Source organism: Vigna unguiculata, chromosome 7, assembly GCF_004118075.2.
Source record: "Vigna unguiculata cultivar IT97K-499-35 chromosome 7, ASM411807v1, whole genome shotgun sequence".
Lineage (NCBI taxonomy): Eukaryota > Viridiplantae > Streptophyta > Magnoliopsida > Fabales > Fabaceae > Vigna > Vigna unguiculata.
In genome coordinates, this window is record NC_040285.1 from 25,879,055 (window position 1) to 25,906,626 (window position 27,572).

At 30.6% G+C, this 27,572-nt stretch overlaps 3 protein-coding genes across 5 annotated transcripts; 1 reads left to right on the forward strand and 2 right to left on the reverse strand.

The window, feature by feature from the left end:
- Positions 1-57: 57 nt before the first annotated feature.
- LOC114192813 (coleoptile phototropism protein 1-like) lies at positions 58-2,106 on the reverse strand. The gene is made up of 4 exons (XM_028082634.1): positions 1,959-2,106; positions 1,795-1,864; positions 582-1,673; positions 58-502 (listed from the first exon to the last, which is right to left on the reverse strand). The coding sequence occupies exons 1-4, from the start codon at positions 2,090-2,092 to the stop codon at positions 134-136; spliced, it is 1,665 nt and encodes a 554-aa protein (XP_027938435.1). The 5' UTR covers positions 2,093-2,106; the 3' UTR covers positions 58-133.
- Positions 2,107-9,669: 7,563 nt separating this feature from the next.
- On the forward strand, positions 9,670-11,845 carry LOC114192288 (alpha-crystallin domain-containing protein 22.3-like). 3 transcript variants are annotated; one of them, XM_028081966.1, is made up of 3 exons: positions 9,670-10,657; positions 11,216-11,297; positions 11,402-11,845. In XM_028081966.1, exons 1-3 carry the CDS (start codon positions 9,757-9,759, stop codon positions 11,403-11,405), a joined length of 987 nt encoding a protein of 328 aa, XP_027937767.1. In that variant the 5' UTR covers positions 9,670-9,756; the 3' UTR covers positions 11,406-11,845. The 3 variants fall into 3 exon arrangements, with proteins under 3 accessions (XP_027937767.1, XP_027937766.1, XP_027937768.1); XM_028081967.1 differs by having other exon boundaries at positions 9,947-10,042; positions 10,173-10,657; positions 11,216-11,845; XM_028081965.1 differs by having other exon boundaries at positions 11,216-11,845.
- Positions 11,846-13,775: 1,930 nt separating this feature from the next.
- On the reverse strand, positions 13,776-14,647 carry LOC114189548 (nuclear transcription factor Y subunit C-3-like). Its single transcript, XM_028078141.1, has one exon. The coding sequence runs from the start codon at positions 14,645-14,647 to the stop codon at positions 13,862-13,864; it is 786 nt and encodes a 261-aa protein (XP_027933942.1). The 3' UTR covers positions 13,776-13,861.
- Between the last annotated feature and the right edge of the window lie 12,925 nt (positions 14,648-27,572).

Below are 27,572 nucleotides of genomic sequence, written 5' to 3' on the forward strand. Positions count from 1 at the left end.
TAGTTTCTATTGCATTCAAATTTCTTCACATTATTCTGAGAAAAAAGTTAAGTGGCATTTATATTGTACATCATTCTATCAATCTATCAAGAAGGTTTACAGAAGTGTTTTTACATAATAAACTAACTCTCTTTCAACGAATGCATCCCTTTAGTTGCTTTTGGAGCTTTAGTTTGCAGCTATACACTTTCAAGAGTTGTGATTTTATCATTTCAACGTCTTTTCTCATCATGTTTATCTCCTGGGCATTTACTATTTCCCTTCTTTCCAAATCTTTGTTCACTCTCATGATTGTCTGAGCCTGTGTTCTACGGTAACTTGATCCATTACTTGTCATTGATGTTGTCATATTCACTTGCTCCAAAAGGACAAATTCCGTAGTTAATTTCAAGGGCAACCTATCATTTTTCATCACATGCTTACGTGCTTCTTGTGACAATCTATGGTATTCCAAGTTTCTACAGATATCTGTTCGATCTTCTTCTGTTAAATTAGGATGTGCCTGCAAAATTAAGTCACTTTAATGAGTCTCAGTGCTGTGAGAAACAAAATGAGATCTTAAGGCTTGGAAATGATATTACCTTGAGGTACATGTCAATGGCTCTATAGAGGTTGTCGTCACAGTGTCTAGCATTTTGTGGCAATGCTTCAACAATTGATTTGAAACTTTCCATTGTGAGATTCTCATCCCTTGCAACTTGCACGAGATACCCATCAACTAATCTTCCAACACTGTTTGGTTTTGCTTTTGCTGAATGATTACTTGACATGCCACAAACATAAAACCGTAACACCCTAAGTACAACAGTTACATCATACAAAGAATGTTTTTCATGTTGGTTTTTGACCAAGAGATCAGGAACACGACATTTGTCCAACATTAAGGCTACCCTTCTTTCTAGCACACACAACAACTCAGAATTTATTTTCAGCATCACCCCTGCCTTTAGTAGATGAAGCAAAAAGTTGCAAGTAACTGAGTTTTCTTCTGCAGGAAGTATGTTAATCAAACACTCAATGGATATTCTGTGCAGAGTTAAGGATTTTGGAGTCTCCTTATCAAGTCCAAGTCTGATTTGAGAAAACCATTTTCTTGTCCAATGTTCTATACAAGAACTTACAAGTTCAGGTTTGATTCCACATCTTTTGATCGATTGAATCACTTCAATAAAATGGTCTATTCGTAGAAATGACACATCTTCAAACCACCAATCATGAACACTGTTATCAGTTTCACTTAAGGGTCTTTCAAAGTTAGATGCATTTGAATCTGCACACACTTTCAAAGCTATTGCCTGTGAGCAACGTTTGACTATTTGTAAGTCCTTGGCCCAATGGGAAATAGATTCAGTGGTTTTAAGTATTTGAAATGTGTCTTTCCATGAAGATATTATGAGAAAAGTGAGAAATGCTTCTGTCTTGGATATGAGATTTCCTTGTTGGAGATCTTCACTCATTTCCAAGAAATGTGCAGCACAATACAATGGGGCAATGTTGGATGCAGTTATATCAAATTTCCTTCCATAACAGAACTTGACTATGGATTTAAAAGACTTTTTACCACCTGGAAGATTTTTAATTTGGATGATGAGGCTCTCACCACCACTTTCTCTATTGCTTCCCCTCTCAAACACAAGCCGGTTCAAATATTCACTTCTTGAGGCCATGACAACCTGAAAATCAACCACATCACATACAACTAAACTTTTAAGAATATTTCATGGAACATTGTTTTTTTTTATTTGACAAGAATACATGCAAATTCCCATATAATGAAAGGTGTGATTGACCCACCTTGTGCAAGTGGAAGCTAGAATCACCAATTTGTATAATTAAATCAGTAGGGGAATTTGACCTAGCAATCCTGCATAATGAGACTAATTAGTTAAGATGAAACAAGCACACATGTTTATAATTTTGACTCTGTTTGCAAGTAGAAGGAAGAGACATTAATTTACCAGTTTGGTTGTGTGTGTTCCAAGGTATGAGCAAGAACAGGAAGATTAGGTGGTAGAAGGTTACATGGGTCAACACTTTTACCTCCCACTGTACCTTTTTCAAACACTGCAAACTCAAACTCTTTCTTCATCATTCCTAGCTTTAAGAGCTTCAGTGGTGGAAATTATATGAAGGGGTTCGGCATGGATTGTAGAGAATATATAGACAAAAAGTCATGCTTTTAGAATAAGAGTAGAAGGTGTTACTGTTCCCTCATTATTATGATCATCAATGATGCCATCTGTGTGAATTTAATTGGTTGAAGCAGTATTTGGTTATTTTGGAGACACTGTTGAAACATTAGAGCAATTGGAATATTGGAGAGTCAACAACAGTGCAATCTCATCCACTTATTGATAAATAAAAAACTACACTTCTTCATGGTGTCACCTTCATCAATTAAGAAGTTGTTTCCTGCAGGTTGTACCAAATTAATATGACCTCCTAAACCTTCTAACCCAAACGGATTCCAGCCTCATCATTGTGTGGTCACAAAACCTGTTCTTTTGTCTCCTTTTACTATTTTAAATCATAACCATGGCCAGAAAAAAAAATGGAAAGCTTTTTCTCTCATTGGTATGCACTTTTTCTTGATTGTGTACATGTTTTTGCAAGGCCGGACGATCTCCGCTCTACTTATCCTCAAAGGCTCATTGGAAGTCCCTAGATGCATAATGCAATCCGGCATTTAAGTCAATTAGCGTCCGAGTAAAGAAGTATTAAATATTGTATGTTTGTGTGGGAACTAGAGCCGTTAAAATCGATCCGAACCTGCGAGCTAATCCGGCCCACCATAAATTTGGATAAGATTGAATTGAAAATTTTCTATAAATTTTAATATGGGTTGATTTTTGACCCGACTAAACCGGTTGAATCTGTGATGAGGAGGGTTGGCTCATCAACCAACAAATAAAAGGTTACAAAGTATTTTTTGTTAAGTTAGGCTTTACATTTGGGTCATGTTAAATTGTTTTTTAGTCAATACATAAATAATTCGTATTTTTGTTATTTTGGTTTGTATTTGAATTATATTAAAGTTTATTTAGATTTTAATTATAATTTAGTTATGACTGAAAAAAAAATAAATTGTATTTTTTTTAATTAAGTAAGCTAGTGAGTTCGTGAGCCAACCCGTTTAACCCAACAATCTATGGTGAGTCAGGCTGGATTCGAATTTTTTTGGCTCACTAATAAGTGAGTCGGATTGAGTTGACTCACTAAATGATTAATCTGTGGTGGATCGAGTCAGGACGAAACATATTACAGGTTTTGAAATAGTGTGAACGACCATACCTTAAATCTTTATTCATAGTAGTTATTGGTCTAACTTTTATTCTGCAATTGATCAATCTTGCAAGTCGGTTAATATATCAACCCCAAGATGTAATGGTCTATCTTGACAGTTAGTCTGAGTAATCAGTTTACCAGTCGATTGGTTAAAATAGTTAACCCACTAATGAGTCAAGATGGTCTATCCATAAGATTGGTCAGAGTGGTCGGCCCACCCTAATGATTGACCCACCAGTCGATCAAGATGATTGGTAAAAAGTGTGTTGATGAGCTCCCCGTGGATATGACTTATTGAGCAAAAGGGTCTTTACATTACACAACACAATGCTCTTGCGGTTTTGTTAATGCATACATGAATGTGGAATTCGTGGTATGTGGCCATTAATCAATTTCAGAAGAGATGATGTTGAAACCAAGTGAGAGAAAGGTTGCATGTAAATATGATATATACCTACTTCTATAATTCAGAGGTGGAGAAATATAGAACATATTTCGTGGATTTATAAGTGTTTCTATAAGATAAAGGAAAAGGACTAATTAGATTGAACAAATTGTTTCTCAAACTTTATTCCAATTACAAATGGACACCTCAAACATTATTTCTGTTGTAATTATTCTTCAGCTTTATTATTTAAATAAAGACCTAATATTTTAATATTATCCGAATCAATCTTTAAAATATTTCAATTTTTTTTTAAAAATAAATGTTTTTTAACTTATTCAAGTTAAATCATCTATATTAAATTTACCGATAAGAAAATAATCTGTCTGATATTTTTATTCTAAAATTTATTATGTTTTAATATTTTAGGCAACGACATATCTAATGTAAAAGTATGTATTCTGTTATAATTATTTTCAGAATTAGATTAATGGTATTTTTAATAGATTTACAATAGAAAATTGTATACACACTTCACAGGTATTTAATTGAATGAATAGTATATTATTTAATATAAATTTAATTTGTGTGAAATGTATTATAATACTGAAAATTTTATATTGAGTCACTTATATAGAATCAGATAAATAAACTAACAGCAAGATTTACATAAAAAAAAATGCCTAGTGAGGGAAGAAGACTGTGAACAAGAATGTATAAATGAAATATGAATATTTAAAATATTAGCTTAGAAAAATTTAAATTTGGTCTCAATTTAAGAAGGACAAAATTATTTCATCTCAATTTAGATTAAAATTAAAGTTAAAAAGAATAACAAATAAAGAGACTAAAATGAACATAAATAACAAATATAGAAACTAAATTGAATAAAAAGAAAATAATTCATCCATAAACTAACACATGATATGATATCGACATGTGACACAATGATAATTTGACATGTAAATAATTTTTTTAAAAATTTAAAATTTTATAAAATTTAAAAAAGAAAAGAAAAACCAAGAATTCATATGTGACATGCATTGGTCATTTCTATTAACTATTTAACATTGTTAACAAAAAGGATTAAATTTACAGAAAATTAATAAAAATTAAGATGTAATTAAACACTAAATTAAAATGAGGATTAAATCGAAAAAAGTGACGAAAATGAGAAATAAATTTGTATTTAAACATTGACCGCATTGTATTTGATTTGAAATTATTTGAATATTCTAGTGCTCAATTTTTTCCACGCTAAGGTTGCAAAATTAATGAACAAAAGGATATACTTTCATACATGACTTTAAGCGGCGTGAAAACAAGTTCTTATCTCCAGTTTTTAGTTTGATCTCATCTCCACCTTCTCAGACTTGGATTTCTCTATCTCACTGCATATCTGTACTGAGAGACGAGATAAAAGATTAAAATAAATAAATAAAAGAATCACGTCTTAAAAGAAATAAAAAATGGGTTAAATACGTTTTTAATTCTTAAATTTTAATTTGAATCGAAATTTGTTTATGTTTTAAATTTTTGATATAATTTTTGTTTTTGAACTTTAAAAATAATAAATATGATCATTTAATCTAATTATTTTAAATAGTTTTGATATGTTAAACATATTTTACGGTAACAATTCAAATGTTTATATTATTTTAAATATCGACTAAAAGATATGTTTCACACGTTAAAAATTTTTAATATAGTTAAGTTAAAATAATTATATATATATATATAATTATTTTTAAAATTTGAAAATGAAAAATGTAAATTTTAAATATATACAAATTTTAATATTGTATCAAAATTCAAAGACCGAAAATATATTTAATCCTAAAAAATTAGCATAAAAAGAAAATAAAAACATCTACAACATACAAATAGAGAACCAAGAGGAATGAAAATAAAAACACTCAAAAACACAACCAAAATAAGAAATTAAATAAAGTAAAAAGAGGAGAATTAATTATCTCCCTGAAATGCTATTTTAAAATACCCAATGAATTGAATAATTTAAATATGCAATTAGTTTAACCATTTAGAAGTTTAATTTGTCAGATATATGATTTTTAAATTATATTATGAATGCAAAGTGTTACTGTTTAAATATTCAATGTGTTAAATGTAAATTTTAAAATATGTAAATTAATCAAATAATCTGACTGACTTTATTGCATGGAGAATGTAAATGATTTTTAAGTTTCATATTTTATTCTTAATTAGTGATATTCATGAGTTTTAAAGTACATGAATGACATTAAATAATTATAATGTATTCCAAATATAACAAATAAGAAATTTATATATTAACAGTCATCTAATCACATAGTGGTTAGGCAGGATAAACTTTTTCAATATTTATTTTAAATATCATATAATATAGTTAATTATTATACTTATATTTAATTACATTATACATAGGATAAATATATGGTTTTTTATAATAATCATATTATAAATTGTAAGTAATTTATAATTTCACAGTATATATATATATATACTCAGTATTCATTCTTGTATGTGTTTATTTTATACTTTAATTCATTAAATTATTTATATTCTATAATTAAATTATATTCCTCTAAAACTAGATTTTTTTTAATAGAATTTAAAATCTAAAAAAAAACTAAAAGAAAATTAAAATTACAATTTAACTTTATAAGATTTCAACAAGTTTAATGTAAATAAAACGAATGTTTATAACTTAAAAGTAAAAAAAAAAAAAATGGAATACTTTATTAAAAAAAAACTTTTGTCGAGTGGATAATTTGTCATTGAATTTGAAAACAATTCAAAAACCAGAAGCCTCCCTGGAGGGATTGAAAATTGAATTTGGGATTTGGAAAAATACCCAAATAAATATACCTTCCTTCATCTTCTCTTACATTTCTTCTACATTTCTCTGAGATAACGGTCATCATACAATAGAATGCTGATACTGAAACCCTACATGCGCGGAACCCAATGTTCCTTCTCAATTTCAAATCACCCTCTACCATCTTCAATTTCTTCAATCCAAATCAATTCTCACATTCTCAATCCTATCTCGCTTCGCCTTTCGCAATCCTATCCATGTCTCACAATCGCATGCGCTACAAGGCGTGATTGGTCTCAACCATCCAATCGAACAATTCTTCAACTGGCTTCCACAGTCGCATTCAATCTCAAGATCTTACCCGAGCCTTTCAATTCCATCGCTGGAGAAATCGCGCGCAGTGATTCTAATACTCTGAGTCGCCTTATAGGTGGCCGGAGACGTAGAGTGGCTGGAAAATGGAGGGTAAGGAAGAAGGTGTCTGTGTGGTTTGCATTAGTTTTGACCTGCATTGTAAGCGGTTTGTGGTCGTGGAAGATTGGAGAATTTGATCTGTTTATGAAGATTTTTTCGTTTTGTCTTGCAGCGGTTTCATTGATTAGGTACTTTTTAAGAAAGAAAGGGGTGAAAGAATGGTTTTTAGGGTTTTTATTCGGGATAGTTTTGATTTTGAGTTCTAAATTGAGTAAAGAGGACATGAAATTTTGGATTCAGAAATTCTCTTGTTCTCCTGTTAGTGTAATTGTAACCAGGAAGAGAAGTAGAGTCCGAAAATGGAGAATATTCAAATGAGTGAATGAATAGTTACATCATTCTGTGTAAAAATTCTCTGTTCTTTAATTCAAAATCCAAATATTGACTAATGAATTATTGGGATTGTGTTATGTCTGTAGTGACTATCAAAATAAAGATGGCACTTGTGAGATCAATATCCCTACAAGATGATACAAGTAATATATTGTTTGGATTTTAACTTTATTAATACCAGTAAAAACACATTTTTTTTATGTTTACTTTTTTTATTGTAATTTTTTTATTAAATTATAAAATACTATTTTATTATAAATGATTATAAAAATTGATAATTTATATAAATTTTTATTAAAAATAATCAATTGAATTAAAAAAATGTTATAAAAAATATAAATTTAAAAAATTATATTTTATTTATGAATAATTATTTAAATTTAGAAAGATGGTTACTGAAAATGAAATCGAAAAAGAAAATAAAAACACAAAAAATATATGTTTTTTTTGTATAATATTATAAATAAATATATTTTAATTATATTATCATTTAAATTTTGTATCTATTTTTATAGTTATTTTTAAGAATGTACATTTAATAAATTTAATAACATTTTTATTTTAATAATAATTATATTAATTAATTTATTTATATTCATAATAAGATAAAAGAAGCACATGTAAACAGAATAATTTTGTTACTTAATGAATACCACTTTAAGGAAATCAAACTTAAATAAGGATTTACTGTGCTGATTTTTATCGGATACTTTATCATTTTTTTCAACCTAAGGAAATTTAATTGTAGAAACCTAAAATTTTTAAGAAATTAAATAAATTGGTAATTTTATTTTATTTAAAATATAATATTGAAATTCTGCACTTGAGATATTATTTTTTGAAATTCTGCAATATTGAATATAATTGAAAAGTTAAAAAATATTTAAATAAACATAGTTAACAGCTTTCTTATAAGAATAATCCTATTAAAAGTTATTTGAAATTCTGTAGTATTAAAAGAAAAGGTACAGACTCTTTAAATTTATTTTTGTCATCTCTCTCCACTAACAAATTCTTATATTAATTAATTTTTTTTTCATTTTTTTTTACCATAATTTTGTTGATTTTGAAATCCAATAAATTAATAGTAGGCATTGAGTAGCAAGCTTGCCTCCCAAGTTTGATTATGTTGGCAACTAATTATCAATAAAATGCATTTAGTTCCTTTCACAATAGTCATCCAAGGATCAATATTGAAGCTAAAATTACCAGTATAACAAAATGATAGATTTTTAAGAATTCCTTGACTTAAATAAAACAAATCTTGAAAAAACGATTATTAAAAGAATCTTACTTGATATACCCAATTTATTTAAATAAGAAAAAAAATATTTTTATAAATATAGATTTCCAAATAAAGCTAAAGAAATAGTAAATATGAATTAAAATATAAAATATACAATCTTAGAAATATTACTTAAGAAATGTTTTATTTTAAAATGTAAATCAAAAATAGAATATAAGATTTTGTAATCCCAAATTCTGGTAAAACCAAACATCACTGAGTTGAAATAACATGACCTTACCAATATTAAAAAGAGTACAAAATTAATAAACAAAAAATGAAGAAGAAGTTGCTGGGTTGAAATTTATTAAAATGTATTTTTCCCATTTTTTTCTTCCCCCATCAAATATTTTATATTAAGCCTTAAATATATTTTTTTTCTTCAATTCTTAATAAAAATTATTTTTTTTTTGAAAAATCTTAAATTATTTTAGTCTTTCATCTGTAATAGAGATAAGTAAATTTAATTCTTTAAATTAAATTTTATTAACTTTATTCAACGATATAATTCTTAGTTAACATTAGAAAAAATATATGTCAAACCAAATTGTGTAAATAAATTAAAATATTATAATAAAACGTAGTTGAAATGTTAAATATACTTAATAAAATTGGGTTAAATTTATATATTTTTAAAAAATAAAAAATTAAATTTGTTTCAGATTTCTAAGAGACTAATCTTAATTTTCAAAAAAAACAAACATATTTAATTTTTATATTAATTATTTCATTTATTTATTTTTATCAATTTTGTCATTGAGACCAACAATAGATGATTGATTACATATATTATATTCATTAATTTATTGCTTAAAAAAATCTACATACAGTTCTCAACGGGAATCATTCTCTCTCTTAAAATGTAAAATTTGTCACAAAAGACTGACAATGTTTTGATTTTGAAACTGAAAAACAAAAATTAATGAAGGATCATGTGCAAGGGTAGGTATTGGGTAAGCTTGCGGCACAAGTTTGATTATTGGTTGGATTTTCGGTGGGCCCAGGCCCAAATGTAGTTCCGAAAGAAAAAATAACCACAATCGACAATTAATAGCATTAAAGTTTCTATTACGCTGACTCTTGGTGTAACTCCTTCTCTACACTCTGTGCTATGCATTGTGCATGCTGCTACTCTGTTTCTCACTGTGACAAACAAACAAACAGGGGCGGTGCGTGATGGTTTCCGAGGCTGACCTAAAAAATGTGACACCCAATGATGATCAGTGTTTTTTAGTGTATTTCATTGTGGGAACCTACTTTGGTCCTGACGTCAAATCCGAAGCAGCCACCAAAAAATCAATATTGCAGAGAGTAGCAGAAGGGTTTCCTCCATACACATTGAATCAATTAACCAATTCTTTCATCAAAGTTGTTGAATTGGAGCGTGTTTATTATTATATACTCGGGAAGAGTGATAAATCACTGATCCTTAAGTTAACCTTTCTGCGTCGGTTCTTTCAAGGTCAGAGTGGAAATACCAATTACCCCCACTTTCTCGATTTGTTCCCTCCCCACTTACACCCTCACTCCCGCTTCCAAAACCGCTATAAAATCATTCACAACGTTCTGTTTATTAACAATCCTGATAGCAGGTACATAAAGCCAGGGGACGTTGAGAGGTTCAAGAGACTGAGTGGGGTGGAAGAGTTGCATGTGGACAGAGACGCTGTCAGGTTGCAACTGGGTGTTTCTTCTTACGACAATTGTGTTCTAAACAACTCTAGCAAGCCCATGGGGAAGAATGACAATGAGTTCTCTGGTAGGTTTTATAAATTTCAGGATAATGTTAATGGTCGTGTGAGGGATACTACAAGTAATCGACATCAGGGTGGTGGTGATATTGAAGATGATGTGAGTAATGATCCTGAAGAAGTTGGGGCAGCTATGTTGGTCCTTCCTACACGTCCTTCTATGGAGGAATTGTCTGACATGGTGGCTGCTACAAAGAATGGATTTGCCTTAACTGGAAGTGTGGCTAAGGCACAATTTGGTCCCAGCATAGGACTTCTGGACATTGGAGAGTGTGAAGACTCCTACCTGTTTCGCGTGTCTCTTCCAGGAGTCAAAAGGGATGAAAGTAAGTCTTGTTCAGTGTCAACTCTCAAGAATTCATTTTTAATATAATGGCTTCGCTAACTGAAAATTTTTCATGAAAATTGTGTAGGACTGCATATAAAATTTAGAAGAACACATTTTGACATGAACCAGTGCGAATAACTGGATAGTGTTTGTCTTGGTGTATGTGTGTTCTTTTAATTCTAAGGTTTTATGATGTATATACCTGAATTTTGGGAATGTCTATTTTGTGTAAATGTTGTGAACTTTATTGCTAAAAGCTTTTGATTGATGAAATGAATTTGTTAAGTGTCATGCTAGCTGATATGGATTGTAGGAGGAATCTACCCTTCTGGAAGCTTATTATATTTGATTTTTTGTAATTTGCTTTCTTGGATATGATCAATGATGCTTTGATGTGCTAAGTAATGATTATGTATGTCAAATTTCTAAATGGGCCATGAAAAGGATGTAATTTTTGCTGGTAAATAATAAACTGTTTGATAATTTTTACAGCATTGTGTCTCAGATATCGCTACTGATAACCGATAACTAACATAACTGAGGTTTATTCCTGCAGAGGAACTTCTATGTGATGTTGAGACTGATGGAAAGGTATTGATATCTGGAGTAACTATAACAGGAGAGACTACAGTATACAGGTACTCTCATGTTTTTGAAATGCAAACTCAAAACCTTTGTCCACCAGGTCAATTCACCTTGTCCTTCCGGCTGCCTGGTCCTGTTGATCCACATCACTTTTCAGGTAATTTTGGCACTGATGGAATTCTTGAAGGAATTGTTATGAAAGCGAAATCAGGATGAACAAGTTGTTTGGTTAGAATCATCTCTTTTGTTTCACTAGACACCATTGAAAGTTACTATGGATCGATACAAAATGTCAAATAGCTGTGGGTTGAGTGACAATATCCAGTATGGTAGCTACACTATCTTCACTTTCAATATCCAATTGTCACATGATTAGCTAATCCATTTTATCCACATATGAAAGAGTGGTTCACAGACTTGTGTTAATTTTGTGCTTACTACTCTGCAACTTAAACACACAATCCCTCTTCATTTGGTAACTCTATATGTAATTTATATTGTTCCATCGATCTGGAACTAGGCCCTCAGTGACTGCACATGGAAATAGTTATGATTTATCAATGATTTTGGATAACAGTAAAAGTTGAGTTCTTTCTTCTTAGATGGTTTCAGAATTGATTTATGACACTTTCCTACTTTTTTATTTCTGAAAGAATGCAAGCCATTATTACTGAACTTTGAAACTTTTAAATGTCAACTCATTATATCCAAGTCAAAAACACTGCCACTGAATGATTAAGTTCATAAATTACCTATGGAAAGAGATTGGTTGATAATTGACACCTTCACATATTACAATCTTAACACTCAGACCGCGATGGATGACTGTGTTGTTCTTGAGGGTTCCAATCCTTGAAATTTGAAAGCTGTATTGTTCCGTGTTTAGTGTTATTTAACTCCATTCTTATTGTTGACACATTTTCATTCTGATCCTTAAATGAGTTCTCAATTCGGTTTCAGAAACATGTACTTTTGTTTTACATGTATAATAATACTGCAATAGAAGCTGAAATGTCAAAGAATTGAGGGTTTAACATTTTAAGTGTTACATTGATTAACTATTTGATTCATATATATATATATATAATTTTTTTTTTCACACTTTCCTATATGAATTATTTAAATATGTTAATATATGTTTATGGTTGAAGAATGTAGTATAAAGTATATTATAATTTTTTTTGGTAACAGAAAAAGCTTAATATGTCAAAATACTGTTAACCATATTTTATAAATATACTTTTTAAAACTTTATATACCAATACAATCATAATCAAATAAGGTAGCCATTTTATTACTTGCCGGTTTTAAGCATTAAGATCAATAATCTATTTACTTAATTTTTGTTTTATGCTGTTAATTTTTGGTCCTTTCTACATCCCGTATTGTCTTCTGTAACTATCAATCAAATTATTATTATTTTTAAAGTAAGAAAATACAACAAGTGATATATTGTTATCTAAATTCAGTCTATTAAAATTGGAATTGGTCTACCACTAAAATTCAATCAAACAACAAGATCAAACAAGATTGTTGTTTTATTTTATCAAATAATTTCATTTCAAATATCTATACTTTAAAAAAAAAAAAACCATGATAACTGGGTTAAAATACTTAACATGCTATTCTGGCTCACACTAAAACTTTAACATGCATTTCTTTCTGTTTTTTTTTTTTTTGGTTTAATGTTGAATTTTTAGAAAAAGATTTTATTATACTTATTTGTCATTTTGTAAAAAACAATATCATACTGATTATTCTTTTATTAATTGTATCCATAAATTTTCAAATAGAAAAGTAAACATTTGCTTTATTTTATAATTAAAAAACTTTACTGTCTTTATTGTTTTTACAAAACAACTCTAAAAAATAGATGAAAAAGGAAATGGAAAAATTATGATTTACTTCCTCTATATATACTATCATTAACATCATATAAAATGGAGTATCCTATGTGGAACTTCAGCAAATTATATACTTATTCTCGGAAGAAATTAACAGGTACTTGCAATCTGTATATTTTACCAGGAAACAAAAAATCAAAGTAATTTGAAATTTAGAATGTATATTATGAAGTTGATTCATATATTTTATTTAGAGAATCGAATATGGTTGATTATTGAAACGTTCACCGCTATAGTAATCCCACGGCTCATGTAAAAGACTGGGAAGGAAATGGTGAAGAACTATTTAAACATGGGAGGGAGGGAAAGAACATTCAAATGTTCAATCAAAACATGGACTTCTTCATCTTCAACACAAGACAGGACAGTCACTAATAACATCTAAAAGCCAGATGCTTTCACCAATGCAAAGTCAGGTTGAAATAACTACCAAAACCATAATGCTGTTTCGTGACCAACATCAGTGGCAACTATAACTGTTAAATCATAAACATTATTGACAATTTATATTTGCCATACATCAAGAATCTCTATGAGAGGAAATAGGAAATTCCATAAAGAAAAAGATGGAAAGTACAACTCAAAAACTGCAGACTTAAATTTTACTATAATGTACTGAAATGAGCAGTCCAACACCAAATTTAAGATTTAAATCCGTGGAAAACTAATTAACAAGAGAGAAATAAAAAGGAAGAGCCTTTTATAAGAAGTAGCTACTGGTCTGATGATGATTGTTGTTGTTCTGGTGGTTGTGGCCACATTTGTTGTGCCATGTTGTATTGATGAGACTGTTGAGCATAAGGGTCCATGACAGGCTTATTACTCATCATGACACCAGCAGCTCCTACTTGTGCATGTTGAGGAGGCATGTAGCAGTAAGGAAGTGCCTCAGGGGGGGCTGTAACAGGTACAGTTCCTCTTGGCATTGATGCAAGCACTTCATCTTTATAGTCCTCCCTAGGCACAATATCAACCAAGAAATCAAAGATATCAGTTCTTGTGATGGCTGCTGCAATGTCATTCTTTTGAAGTGTTTTCCTTTTGTTCTCTTCAGTGTGGTTCCAAGAACGCAGGGTTAACTCCAATATGAACATTTCACATGCCCTTGCAAATATGACAGGTGCCTCAGCTGATATCATTCTCACATCCTCATCTGCTTTCATGATCTTTTTTATCCTTGCCAAGGGAAGGCTGTGGTTCTTGAAATCAGTGACTTTCTCAATTTCTTGATATTGATTTGTCCAAAAGCCTTGGAGTCTCTGCTGCATCTGCTGTTGTTGTTGCTGATGCATGTGCTGATAAGCAAGTTGATGCTGTCCTAGTTGAGTTGCTGCTGCTTGACCAGTGGATGGAATGGTCCCTGGTGATGCAACAACCATCCCAGGTGAACCTGTTAAGTGGCTTCCTTGGTATGGATTAGAACCATAAGTGAGTTGAGTTCCACTCCCAACAACTCCCAGAGATGGGTTCTGCCCATGCCCATGCCCTTGATGATCCATCCTGCTTCATGTCAAATCAAACAAATCAATCCCTGCACAAAAACAGAGTATGCAAATGCAGACAATTTCATCTTTGGATTACCATTGCTCCCCTTCTAAATGTACATCCAGACTCATAGGTACAAAAATACCTATATCCAAAACTACTTTCATACTTGAAAGTACACAGAGAACCCTTATTCAAAATGTGGAATCATATACACAAAACCATATTCTTTATACAGGAAATACTGGAGTTGGAGGGAGGAAAAAAAGACACATTCTTTTCTCTGTATGCATTAAGCAAAATCGTAAAAAACTATATAAACAATTCATCCTTAGATCTTGATCTTCACTCAATTCATTTACACATTTACAAGTTCACCAGTCGCATACAATAGTATCCATCACAAGAAAAATGATATTATTTCATGGTTTTGGTAGATAGACAATGGTATACATGTCACAAGTACTCATCCAAATTTCGGGGTTTGGATTGACAACAAGGTAGATAATGGCAGGTTTCACTACACCTAAATGCCCTAAATGCATGAACAGAATTACGTAGATATGTGTATTCGTGTAGCTAGAGTTGCTACCTTCTCTATGACACGTGATGCTTTGTTCTGCAAATATTAAGAATCTGCACGGGATTACAAATGAATATAGAAAGGAGAGAAGAAAGGCAAAACCATCAGAAATTCTCTATACAGATCTATTATGCCCGAGTTTTAGTGCACCAAAAACACATTGTGGAATGTTTTCCTGCACGCTCAAAGATCCGAATCCTTTTTCAGGGTTTCATAACAAAAGACAGAGCTTCGTAACTATTAATCATGTTTTCTTCGAACGAACCTAGGAGGGCAAGTACCAAAAAAAAAAGTGTGATCTATTCAGATTTTTGTTGTAATAATAATAATAATACCTAACAATTTTTCTTTCTTTAGTGAACCCAACATTACATTTGCTATTTTGTTTTTGTTTATAATAAATAAATAAATAAATATATATATATATATATATATATATATATATATATATATATATATATATATATATATATATATATATATATATATATATATATATATATATATATATTATAAAGGAGAGTTATTATGTTGTTGCTTATTCCTATAGTTATTACTATTATTTTTCCATGTAATATAACTATTTTTACATAAAATAAATAAAACCAATATGGTTAATTACTTCACTAAACGAAATAAAAAATATCTGTGTTTTTTGTGATATTAAGTTTATCTATAGAAGCTATAATTTTGTGCTAATTATATATTTATGTGACATTCAAATATTTCATCACCGTTTAGTATTATTTTTCTATTTATTTTATAATATTGTATCAAATACCATTGTTATTCAAAATCTGCATGATATATCATTATGATTATTTTAATTTGAAAGCAAAAACTAATAGATTAAAAATAGATAGTCGAGTTAAAAACGTTTTTTATAATATAATTATTCTAATTTAAATATTCGGAGGAGGTAAGTTTGTCAAGAAGTAATAAGGACTACATCCTTACTAATTCTGTCAATTTGGCTTGGATTTCGATCCGTGAGTCAAGGGTCGAGAAAAATATAATATTTTTAAAAGTGGATTCAACTCATCTCGGCTTACTTAATTTATGGGTTAAATAGATATGTCAAGGTAAGCTAATCTGGCTCACACGGGTTGACTCACCACGAGTCGAGTTGAAAATGAGTGAACCCCGGCTCACTTTATGGTGAGCCAAAAATTTTGTAACCCAGCTCAACCCATCATGGGTTGGTAGGTTAAATGGGTTGGCTCACTAACACACCTAATTTTTTTTTAGTATTCAAATATTTAAATAAATTTTTAAGTAACCCATGAGATGACAATCATAGTAAAATCAAGAACCAATATTTTGATCATGCTCACTACCAATATATGAAGAATTATTTCCAAGAAAGTATCCATATAGTCTAAAAAAGCATGACTAATATTACAAATTTTCTATCATGCTATTCAACAAAATATAAATAAAAAAACTATACATTTTTTTCATGCTAATTTAGAAAAAATTGTTTATAAGACGGTTACTTGAGTAATTTACTATAAAGATTATAGTTAAGATTAATGTATCAACATATATAACCTGACAATCAAATTAATTAAACATTCAAACTATTAAAATATAATTAAGCAACATTCTAGCATTTAAAAATATGAAATTGTGAACAAAGATAATAGGATTAATAAATAATTATTAGAAAAATTAAAAGAAAATTTAAAAAAAAAATTGTAAAAATATGTTGGTGGGTTAAGTGGGTCAACCCACCTTCAACCCGTGAGTTAAGTGAGTCGGGTTGAATTTAACCCACTTTTAAAAAAGTTGAATTTTTCTCAACCCAACCCGGCTCGAACCCGTGGTGAGTCGGGTTGGCTCACGGGTTGAAACCCATTTTGACATCTCTAGGGTTAAACGGGTTTGAACCGAGTTGAAGGTGAGTTGGCTCACTTAATTCACCAACATTTTTTTACAATTTTTTTTAATTTTCTTTTAATTTTTTTAAAGTTTTTTAATAATTATTTACTACTCCTATTATATATGTTCACAAATTCATATTTTTAAATGCTAAAATGTTGCTCAATAATATTTGAATAGTTTGAATGTTTAATTAATTTGATTGTCAAGTTACATATGTTGATACTTTAATTTTTAACTATAATGTTTATAGTAAATTACTCAAGCGACCGTCTTATAAACAATTTTTTCTAAACTAGCATGACAAAAATATATAGTTTTTTTATTTATATTTTGTTAAATAGCATGACATAAAATGTGTAATATTAACCATGTTTTCTTAGATTATATGAATACTTTCTTGAAAACAATTCATCATATATTAGTGGTGAGCGTGATTTTCTTGATTTTACTATGATTGTCATCTCATGGGTTACTTAAAAATTTATTTAAATATTTGAATACTAAAAAATAAATAAATAAATATCTTTTTTATGTGAGTTGGTTAGCCAACCCACTTAACCTACCAACCCATGGTGGGTTGAGCTGGGTTACAAAATTTCTGGCTCATCATAAAATGAAGCGGGTTGGGTTACTCATTTTCAATCCAACTCGTGATGAGCCAACTCGTATAAGCTGCGTTGGCTCACTAGCAAGAATTATACCAATTTTCTGTTAAGGCTTTAGGCATTTATGCATCATATTGTTCCATCCTTAACATAAAGAATAGGCTTTAGTTTATGCATGTTCTAGAAAGTATGAATTGTAGATGCTCATGAACATAAATATTGTGAGAAATTATAATAAATAATAATAATAATAATAATAATAATGAATTCAATAACATCCTTTCTATCTCCTAATATCCTAACAAGGATTCCAATTGGTTCTTGAATACATTTAGAACAATAAATAGCAAAAACAATTTTAGATGTCAATATTGAACCGTTATAGCTTTTGCCACCACTTCACTGTTTTTTAGTGTTTGTTCCATTTCAACATCATGACCTCCCTGACTGACCAACCCTGTGAAGTATACCCTCATGCAAGGTTGCTTGGAAGCAAAAGAAAAAAAAAATCTTTTTGTTAAGTAATGAACTAAAGGTGCCACTTTCAAAACTATAAAATAATAAAGTTTTTAATTGATGTTCACTCTAAATTTCACCAAAAATAATTGCAGGTTATACACTAAATACTCCCATTATCGTAAGCTCAACATATCCCAACCAAATTTTGAAGTCAATAATATTACACAGACAACCTATCCTGATAACTTCTGCAATTTTTTTGCTTGAAACTTTTATGTCTATTGTATTGAGATAATGGCTTAATATATCATTAAGAAAATCTTTTTATTTATTAGACTGTTTTGACAATCAAAGGATCCATAGTTAAAAAGAGAAGTAGTAATCAAACAATGAACTAAAGGACCAAAAATCAATAAAAAAACTTGTAAATCCTCAATATCTTCAAGAAGCTTAAACTCATCAATGATTTCATGGCCAAAATATCTTGAAGAACTTCATAACCAATTGGAATACAATCAAACCACTAGTTTAGAGTTAATTATTTAATCTAAAGTAATTTTAAAAATAATAGCATATAAACTTACCACTAGGATTTTCAAAAACTCTATATAACCGATTTTGAATACAAATCAACATTTACACATGAATAAGAAGAACGAAGCTTCTAACTTTTGAAAGTACATGTCCACCTTTACTTAAAGCTAACTCTGATGTCATTATAGTAAACGAAATATTGAGCACATCTTGAACCATTATAAACAATATAGGAAAACTTGTCTCTTTAGTCTTTCAATATTTGAGTACATCAAAATCTTCATTATCTTCATAATCATCTATTGTTGGTTCATCTAAATAAACATACATTTCCTTTCTGCATCACATGATATCATTACGGTACATGGAGATCAAAAGACATAATCCAAGAAGTGCATGAGCGTATATATGGATATCACTCAAAAGTGAGAACCATGGCAACATGAGTGTTAGGAGTCAGTTACTTATGACTGACTACGAAGGAAAACTCATCGAATATGTGAAGAGATGCATACCATGACAAAAACATGGTAATTTGATTCATGGAAACAAGAGGGGTTGCATCATATATTCTTTCCCATGACCTTTCGCAAAATGAAGGATGAATATTATAGGGCCCTTCGCTATAGGAAAGGATTAAGTAAAGTTTCTACTAGTAGGCGTCGACTACTTCACCAAATGGATCAAGGTGGAATTGGCAACCATTACAGCCCAATGGGTACATATAGGGTGTCAAAAAATTCATAACCACAGGTATCCATGGATAAAACCTGTAACGGGTAAGAAATGGATATTCAAAATGGATACCTGTGAGTAACAAGTACGAATATTTTTTATATCCGCATGTTAACGGGACGGGTACATGTATCATAGTATCTATACCCGTGGATACCCGTATCCGCTATACTATAATTTTAATTAAAAAAATATAAAAAACAATGATTAAAACATTACTACATTGATTTTGAATGAGTTATTTTTTATTAATTGGTTTTAAAAAATCTCCATTTGTTTATAAACTGTCATTCAACACTATTTAAATGCATTATTTGCACTTTGTTTGAAATTTATAAATATTATGCATTGTATTTTTATTTGAATTTATGATTAAAATTTGGTGTTGAATATTAAAATTTTCTTTTTGTAAATACCCGCAGGTACCTGTGAATATTTAAAAAGTATGCGGGTACCTGTATAACGAATAACCGAAGTACGAGTACAGAATGAATATTTATCTCACAGGTAGGGCACATGGGAGTTACTACTCGTACCTTACCTGCCCTGTTGACATCTCTAGCTACATACAATCGTCACTACTAATGGAAGGTAGGTCTATATAGCGAGACAACTAAAAAAATACAAATTTTCTTTGCACGTATTAGCCAAACAAATACCGACATCATATTGCCAATTTGAAGACTCAAAAGAATATCATGTCTATCCTTGATGGCTAGTGTAATATATATACTTAGGAGGTGACAAAATAGCCCAAGTCCGACATGACAATACTGGTTATGTTTTGTAGCCTATGTTATGTAAACACCTCGACCACTTGGCTTGAAATGTCCTCGGCCTAAATGTACTTCTATAAGAATGACATCATATCGGTTAGGTCATTAGCAATTGTAGATGATGGTTAAGGTGAAGTATTAGCTAAATCATATTAGCAAAATATTAGACAAAGTTAATCAAGGTGATTAAACACGTGGACCAAGCCCATCTAGGTAAAAGCCCATGAACACAGTATAAGAGGATGTCGCAATTGAGATCGCGATGGACGACGAAAATAATTTAAAAGAGGAGTCGCCACTATAGATTATTATGGGAAACTATAGAAAAACCTTAAAAAAGAATGGTCTTTGAAATCAAATTTGGGTTCGAGAGTCAGTTACATGTGGGGAAGGTATTAACACTGCACAATGCACGTCTTAAGATGGTTCCCTCTTGAATTAAGAGTGCAAGATAGAATTTGATGTTTCAAATATTTGTTGTTCCCCAAAAAATCAAACAAAATAAAAAACACATAAAAAAATAATAAAGATTAAAAATAAAATTATTTTTTTATGTTTTTGGCCCGACGAGGATTATACCTCACTCGTACTGCACAATGCACGTCTTAAGATGGTTCCCTCTTGAATTAAGAGTGCAAGATAGAATTGATGTTTAAAATATTTGTTGTTCCCCAAAAAATCAAACAAAATAAAAAACACATAAAAAAATAATAAAGATTAAAAATAAAATTATTTTTTTATGTTTTTGGCCCGACGAGGATTATACCTCACTCGTACGTATTTTCATTTGGAAAATTAGGGAGAACATAGTTCTTTATAAAAAAATTTGTTGTTTGATATTATTATTATTTTTAATTTTTAGATTTTAATTTATATATTTTTTATTAATATCAAGAGAATCCGAGATTCAACATGATAAATGACTTAGTTATCAAACAAATTCGAGACTTGACATGATATTAAAAAATATTATTTATTTATTATCATTATTATTTTAATAAGAAAAAGAATTAAAAGCCTATGAAGGAGTGTTTGAATTATCAAGCAAGTTTGAGACATGGTATGGTATTTAATACTTATATAAAAGAAATAATATTATTTTTTTTTTTAAGAGAATTAAGAGCCTAGGAAAAAATATTTCTAATTACCAAAATAATGGCATCGCACATGAAAGGAAAGAGAAGGGTTGAACATATCAATGACGAACCCAAACCCAAAATCACCTAACATTCGAACCCCAGACACATTTAGCCATACAACGGGTCAATCAATCATACACTTGATATTATAACATAGTCTCGGCAATACATGAATAACATTGTGAGCAAGAAAAATTTACCTTCTAAGGTCACGAATAGAGCAAAACCGACTGAAAGGATAGTAAGGTGACTCCTTTATGCGTGTGTGCTCTGGTAATAAAAAAGAAGAGAGGTTTTTCGATTTTTTTTTGTATTGGAGATGTTTTGTGCTTATATAGATACCTTTGATACCACTGAAATCCTAGTCTTTAATTCTAATAAATATATTAGGAAGGAATTGGTCCCAAAAAAGCATATTATAGAAATTAAATCGTTTCATAAGGTATTGATTATAATTATTAACAAAATATTGGTGCATGTAATTACTAGAATCATATCATGAAGATTAGGATCAAATCATAATATATTATTTATATAATTGATTTTAAATATTACCAGGAATATTTTCTTCCAATTATTAAAATCGTACCATTTTTTAAAAAGCATTATTATAGGGAATATTTTCTTCCAATTATTAAAATCGTACCATTTTTTAAAAAGCATTATTATCGGGAATATTTGTTTTTAATAATTAAAGTAATATCTTCTAAAAAAATCAATGAGACACATCCATCACATAAGTATAAATTCAAGATATTTATTGTAATTATTATGAACAATATTGCTTCTAATATTATACCCTTCTCTACAAAACAAAGATTATAAAATAGTAAAATATCCTTTACTGACATGACATATCATGTGTAGAGTGTAAATAACAAATGAGGAGTGAAGATGAAAGTATGTACAAAACATTTGGGCTCATGAAAAGAGTGTGATAATTAAAGACAAATTAGATTATCCTGTGTTCTTCTTTTTTTCTTTTTTTTTCCATGGTAGAATTAAAGTTAAAAAACCTACCATCAATCAAAAACATATTATTTTATTTTATTTTTTGTTTATTTATTTATTTTTTTTAACAAAACAAATGCATTCACCCACGAAATTGGGTGGTGATAATTTTTTGTATATGGCTAATGAACTTGTAAACAGATTTGCTTTTAAATATGTAAATGAATTGAGTGAAGATCAAGATCTAAGGATGAATTGTATATATAATTTTTTACTTTTACTGGTTTTGCTTAATGCGTACTTAAAAAAGGGTGTGTCTTTTGTTAAAGACATTTAATATCATTACAGTCAAAATACCGTCTTTAAATGCCTTATTTAATCATTGTTAAAAGTGTTTCCCACAATAGTGTGAGATTAAATGAACCAGACATCATGTTTGTAATCTCATAAATTGGTTTTAAGAATTGACACATTTTTTCTCCACTATTTCATTTCTTAGAAGATGAACAATTTTTAAAATTTTTATCAATCACTTTGATAATTTCATAAGCTTTCTTATTTGATTCACTTTCAAACATAACATAAGTTGAATTCTATCTTGTAGTCACATCTAATCTCAAACGAATGCTCATATTTATGTCAACTTCATTATCATATTTTTTTTTTTAATTTGAAAGTTCTTATATCTGATGATTCAACATACTTAACACCATGTCTAACAGTATGAAGTTCGTCAACTACCTTTAAATCATCTTCAACTATATGTTTTACAAGATATTATTAGCATAAGCATTGTCCAAGGTAATTGATAAATTTTTCTAATGAGTACCATGTTGGTTTTGGAAATCAAATACAACACTTTCTAGTTTAACATTTGTGTATGGTGGTTTCACTCAACAAAAGTTAAGAATCTTACTTGTTAATTTCCATTTTTCATCAACAAAGTGTGCAATTTGACAAATACAACCCTTAAAAGTAATTTTCTTAACTTTATCAATCTCTTCTATTTATTCCTTTTCCATATTTAAAATAATAATGTTCCTACATTTCATGTCAAAATTAGGACTAATTTTTTTATCCGCTCTCTAATTCTTTCATGGTCAACAAAATTATAAAAAATACCGTGTTTAATTATGACTCTCACAAGTAACTTAAGATGAATCTTTTGATTGAATTTTTGTGTCCCAAATTTTCCTTCTAGATAAAGATTTAAATCCAAATCTAAGTTTGCAATACTTTTACATACATTGACATGCCAACTTAAATGTGAAGTCTCATAATTATTTTTAGTTATAAGGTTTCTGGCAACTTTGTAGTTATGGCCACAATATTTACGCATGGTCTTTTCAATGTCATACTTATCTTTCCTTGTTCTTGTGAAAAAATTCCAAACATTTTGGACTTCTTTTTCGTTTATGACAACACTTACATATGTACTTAGAGTATTAGATACAATATCACCAACCAAAATCAAAGGGTTACTCTTAGAATAGTCTATATTTAAAATCTATTGTAGAGTGTCAACATCCAATTTCGTCCAGAAAATATAATTAGGCTAAAAAAATCGAAAATAGGATGAAAATACAAATGGGTGAGATAAAAGATTTAAGAAAAAAAAAGGAATAAAGAGATAAAAACAATAAAAACATACAAAAAAAATGTTAAAAAAGAAAACTAATAATAAGAAAGGAAGTTCAAAGGCATTGTCATAAGTGCATTGCATGCTTACAAGCCAAGGCTAAAACTATGCCTCATGGCTTATACACCCCTCTCCCAATTGCTTCATCCCGATGGAAAAACATTAGCATGAATTTTATCTTTGGTCTACCTAAAACTCAAAGGGGATTTGACTTTATCTTTGTGGTTGTGGATAAGTTTAGCAAGATGGTTCATTTCATACCATGCCACAAGGTAGATGATGCAAGTTACATAGCAAAACTCTTATTTAGAGATGTGGTGAAACTCCATGGTTTGCCTACGACCACACTACACACCCACACCTCACATAATACGCTCACACACACTCTCTTCTCTCACCCACATTCACTCACAGCAACGCACACACTCTAAGCCCCATGCATACATTAAACCTCACGTAACTCATACGTATCTCACGAGACACTCACACGCATGCACTCACTCACACTCCCTTCACACACTTCTCACACTAACTCTACGTTAACCCCTCACACGCATCTCACGTACGCTCAACTAAATTAACTCTATGTTAACTCTCCGCTAACCCACAATCACTAACACGCACTCAACAAAACTAACTTTGCACTAATTGACCCCTAACCCATTCATTTAAATAACTAAAGAACTTAATCAAAACAACTAATTCCCGTTAATGGTTCAAGAAACCTATAACAGACTTAATGACGTTAAGGTGACGTTTCAAGTGCTAGGAGGAACAATATAAAAGGGGATAACTAAAAGAGAAAAGGGGATCGAGGGTTTTGGAGCATTCTTGGAGTTTTGGTGGTCTCTTTGGGAAAAGACGTGAAAAAGGTAAGGAGAGTGAAGCAGAGAAGCAGAAGAAGAAGAGTAAAGAGGAAAGGAGAAGTAACCGAGAATCACAACGACAAAGGTTTTATCCTTACCTAGTTTTCTAATTTTGTTTCGCCATAGGATGAATGTTTGTTTCATTTGTTTTCATTTCTACTATTGAGATGAATGTTGCAACTGTTTTGTTTTCGATTTCATTGATGTTGTGTCGTGATTGTTACTTGCTTTGCTTTGATTCATCCTTTTCTCCTCGCTAGCATGATCTGTAATAGTTGATAAAAAAATTTAATCAAGAAAAAACTTGATAAATTTTTTTGGAATTGTCAGATATTCAACTTGCATATAGTCTTACCAAAGTTCCAACAAACCAACTTTGTTAATCATCAATGTATGACATTCGTTTACTAACTCGAGGAAGAGTGTTGAAATGAACATATTTAATTAGGATAATGATATTTCAACAAAAGTATTTGACAAGCTTTTTACAAAGGTGACGTGACAGCGATTTTTTTAAATTTTTATTACGAAAAGGTTAGTTCACACGTGCGGCGGAAAGAGAAAAGAAACTGAAATTAAATGTAAGTTAGAGAGAGAAAGTGAAGAAGAGAGAAAGGGGGAAAGTGAGGCCAGGGGGTTGCGAAGTGAGAAATCAAGAGAGAGAGGGAGGAAGTAAGGTCGCCGGAGTTTCTAGTTCAGTGAAAGCGAGATTCCGGCAAACATTTCGCCGTCGTTAGTGGAGAATAGTTATCAGTGAAAGCGAAGACTCTCCCTATCATCCAAAAGACGAAGCTTTTGGAGTTGGTAGTGTTTTGCGAACTCTGGGTCCACCTTTCTTGGTCGGCGGCAACCATTTGTTTAGTATTGTCCCTATTGTTCGTCGTATCAAAACTTCAAGTGGTTTATTCACTAAAACTATATTAAACATCGTTTTGGGGAGTACCGCAAACGTATATGGGGAGCTACAATACACTGTATGTTTAAAATGTTTCAGCTTTCACTAAACTCAATCAAGTGTATCATTTTGGAACATTGAACATTCATTTAGTCTCTCAAAATGTAATTTCTATCATCAAATGGACATTCAAAGGAGCACTTGTCTAAATTCAGTATAGGAAAAACACAGTACTGTAACCAAAGTGGGGACTTACTCATTAATATGTGGGGAGTTACATGTATGTTTTTGCCAGTACAACGCAGACTGGAGTGAAGGTCATTTATATACTCAATTTGGATAATTGTTCATTCATTAAATGATTTCTAAAGTCTTCTCCATGCACCCAAGCTCCATGAACTGAACTCGGATCTTTGTCAAACAACACAAAACCGAAATAACAGATATCAAAACTAAGTGAGGAATAAGGAATACCTATGTGGGGAGTTACGCACAATTTTTTGATTGTACAGTGCAGACTTGAGTAAAGTTCATTCATATACGGTAATTGCATCATTGCTCTTTCATTCAATCATTGACAAGGTCTTCTCCATCACCCATGGTCCATTAACTAAACTGGGTGCTTTGATGAACAAGACACAAACCAAATAAAACAATCCAAAACTAAGTGGGGAGTAAAGAATAACTATGTGGGGAGTTACGCACAATTTTTTGACTGTACAGTGCAGACTTGAGTAAAGTTCATTCATATACGGTAATTGCATCATTGCTCTTTCATTCAATCATTGACAATGTCTTCTCCATCACCCATGCTCCATTAACTACACTGGGTGCTTTGATGAACAAGACACAAACCAAATAAAACAATCCAAAACTAAGTAGGGAATAAAGAATAACTATGTGGGGAGTTGCGCACAATTTTTTGACTGTACAGTGTAGACTTGAGTAAAGTTCATTCATATACGGTAATTGCATCATTGCTCTTTCGTTCAATCATTGACAAGGTCTTCTCCATCACCCATGTTCCATTAACTACACTGGGTGCTTTGATGAACAAGACAGAAACCAAATAAAACAATCCAAAACTAAGTAGGGAATAAAGAATAACTATGTGGGGAGTTGCACACAATTTTTTGACTGTACAGTGCAGACTTGAGTAAAGTTCATTCATATACGGTAATTGCATCATTGCTCTTTCGTTCAATCATTGACAAGGTCTTCTCCATCACCCATGTTCCATTAACTAAACTGTGTGCTTTGATGAACAAGACACAAACCAAATAAAACAATCCAAAACTAAGTGCGGAGTAACGAATAACTATGTGGGGAGTTACGCATAATGTTCTGACTGCACAGTGCAAACTTGAGTAAAGTTCGTTCATATACAGTATTTGCATCATTGCTCTTTCATTCAATCATTGACAAAGTCTTCTGCATCACCCATGGTCCATTAACTAAACTGGGTGCTTTCATGAATAAGACAGAAACAAAATGAAACAATCCAAAACTAAGTGGGGAGTAAGGAATACCTATGTGGGGAGTTACGCACACTTTTCTGACTATACAGTGCAGACTTGAGTAAAGTTCATTCATATACGGTAATTGGATCATTGCTCTTTCATTCAATCATTGACAAAGTCTTCTCCATCACCCATGCTCCATTAACTAAACTGGGTGCTTTGATGAACAACATAAAAACCAAATAAAACAATCCAAAACTAAGTGGGGAGTAACGAATAACTATGTGGGTTGTTACGCACAATGTTCTGACTGCACAGTGTAGACATGAGTAAAGTTCGTTCATATACGGTAATTGCATCATTGCTCTTTCATTCAATCATTGACAAAGTCTTCTCCATCAACCATGCTCCAT